Here is a 2,705-nt window from a genome sequence, read left to right as displayed (position 1 = left end):
ATTAAAAAGGTTTTGCACAAACAAAACTAACAGAAAGAAACAAGATTAAAAGGGGTAAACTGGGGTAAATTAAAACTGGAGTAAAAAGTTTACAACCAGTGTTTCCTCATTTCTAAAATATACAAAGAACTGTGCCAAATTTACAAAAATACAAGTCATTCCTTAGTTGATAAATAGTCAAAGGACATAAACAGACAATTTTCAGATGATGAAATTAAAGATACTTTTAATCATAAGAAAAAAATGCTTTAAGTCACTCGATTAAAGAAATGCAAATTAAAACAATTCTGAGATACCATCCTACATCTCTCAGATGGGCTAAGATGACAGGAAAATAGGATAACTGTTGGAGGGGATGTAAGGATACTGGGATGCAAATGCATTGTTGGAGAAGTTGTGAAATGATACAACCAATCTGGAGAGCATTTTAGAACTATGCCCAAAAGGCCATAAAATTGTGCATACCCTTTGATCCTGCAGTACCACTACTGGATCTGTATCCCAAGGGAATCAGAGAGGAGTGGAAAGGACCTACACGTGCAAAAATATTTATATAGCTCTTTTTGTGGAGCAAAGAATTGGAAAATGAGTGGATGCCCATCAACTGGGAATGACTAAATAAGTTATGATATAAGAAAGTAATGCAATTCTATTATTCTTTTAAAAATGATGCCCACGCTGACTTTAGAAAGGCCTGGAAAGATTTACATGAACTAATACTGAGCAAAACAAGCAGAACCAGGAATATATTGTATAAATTAACAGCAAGAATATACAATGATCAATTATGAAAGACTTGATTCTTCTCAGCAGTTCAGTAATCCAAGACAATCTCAATAAAATTTGGATAGAAAACACCATCTGCATCCAGAGAGAAAACTATGGAGACTGAATGTAAATCAACACATACAATGTTTACTCTTTTTCTTTTAATTCTTTTTTTTCTCTTGTGATTTTTCCCTTTTGTTCTGATTTTTCTCTTCCAACATTGTTCATAAGAAAATGTTTTAAAAAATGCATGTACATATGTAAACAAAATAAAATAAAATAAAATGTGACAACCAGTACTGAAGAAAATACTTGGGAACACTTGGACAGAAGGAAGCTAGGTGCTGCACTGGATAGATTTCTGGGCTTTGAGTCAGAAAAATCTGAGTTGAAAATGTAGCATCAGTCATTTAGTAATCATGTAAGACTGAGAAATTCACATAAGGTCCATTTGCTTTAGCTCTTTATCTGTAAAATGTGGACATATTGGAAAGGAAAATGGAAAATTACTTCAGCATCTTTGCCAAAAATACTTCATGAACAATGTCCATGGGTATCACATACACTTGGACATAATTGATTGACTGAACAACAACAACTCTGAAAAAAGGGCAGGAGATAGCGATATCACCTGCTTCATTTGCAACAAATGGTTTCTCAATGTGATTGTATAGGGTTAGGATTTTTATGTTCACATATACTATTGACAACACATACATTTTATTCATTCTACATTAATATCTTATAAGATAAAAGATTGAAGTAAACTCTAAACTTTAGGAAACTTATATTGGGACTTGTCTAGGGCTATATAAAATGAAAATATCTAAGACAATAAAGTCAGGTACCCTGTCAATCCAAATCTATGATACTTTCTATTATATAATGTATTCTTTGAAAAAGTTGAGATGACATATCTCTATGCATAAGTAGCTTAATTTTGAGGGCTGGATCCCAGAGTCCGATACTCACTGGATTTTCTAAGACAAAAGCTGATCTAATCGAAGTTGTTGTCCCCTCACAGCTTTCCTAAAAGAGTTCTTGATGTCTTTGTTCCTCAGACTATAGATGAGAGGATTCAACATGGGTATAACCATGGTATAGAACACTGAAGCCATTTTGTCTGAATCCATTGAGTGGTTTGAGCTAGGTTGGAGGTACATGAAGATAATTGTCCCATAAAATATAGACACTGTTGTGAGATGGGAAGCGCAGGTAGAGAAGGCTTTCTGGCGGCCTTCAGCAGAATGTATCCGCAGGATGGCAATGAAAATTAGCAAATAAGAAGTAAAGATGGCAAGAATTGGGAAAAAAGCATTGAATGATGCTAAGACAAAGATTACTGACTCAATTATGTGAATATCAGAGCAAGAGAGAACTAGGAGAGGAGGAACATCACAGAAAAAGTGATGGATTATGTTGGACCGACAAAATGATAGCTTAATTATGTTTCCCATGACTATAGAGGAAGTCAGAAAGCCATAAATATAAACAGCAGTGGCCAGATATGCACATATTGTTGAAGTCATTGTAGTGGTGTAATGTAGGGGCTTACATACAGCAACATGACGATCATAGGCCATGGAGGCTAACAGGTAACATTCAATAGTAGCAAAAGCTCCAAAAAAGAACAACTGTGCTGCACATCCATTATAGGAGATGACCTTGTTCCCTGTGAGGAGACCAGCCATCACCTTGGGGGTAACAGTCGAGGAAAATCCAAAATCTACCAGAGAAAGGTTGCAGAGGAAAAAGTACATGGGGGTGTGGAGGTGGGAATCCCAGGAGATCAGAGTTACTATGCCCAGGTTCCCAACCAGGGTGATGAGATAGATAAAGGTGAATATGATGAGGAGAGGAACCTGAAGCTCTGGAACATCTGCTAATCCCATAAGGATGAACTCATTCACTTCAGTTCTGTTTTCCATAGATGTCAT

General features: G+C 35.9%; 1 protein-coding gene across 1 annotated transcript; it reads right to left on the bottom strand.

Moving 5' to 3' along the window:
* Positions 1-1,594: 1,594 nt before the first annotated feature.
* LOC100923899 (olfactory receptor 5B2-like) lies at positions 1,595-2,705 on the bottom strand. Its single transcript, XM_003774455.2, has 2 exons — positions 1,771-2,705; positions 1,595-1,670 (listed from the first exon to the last, which is right to left on the bottom strand). Exons 1-2 carry the CDS (start codon positions 2,703-2,705, stop codon positions 1,595-1,597), a joined length of 1,011 nt encoding a protein of 336 aa, XP_003774503.2.

Source organism: Sarcophilus harrisii, chromosome 6 (genome assembly GCF_902635505.1).
Source record: "Sarcophilus harrisii chromosome 6, mSarHar1.11, whole genome shotgun sequence".
NCBI lineage: Eukaryota > Metazoa > Chordata > Mammalia > Dasyuromorphia > Dasyuridae > Sarcophilus > Sarcophilus harrisii.
This window is presented reverse-complemented; position numbering and strand designations above follow the sequence as displayed.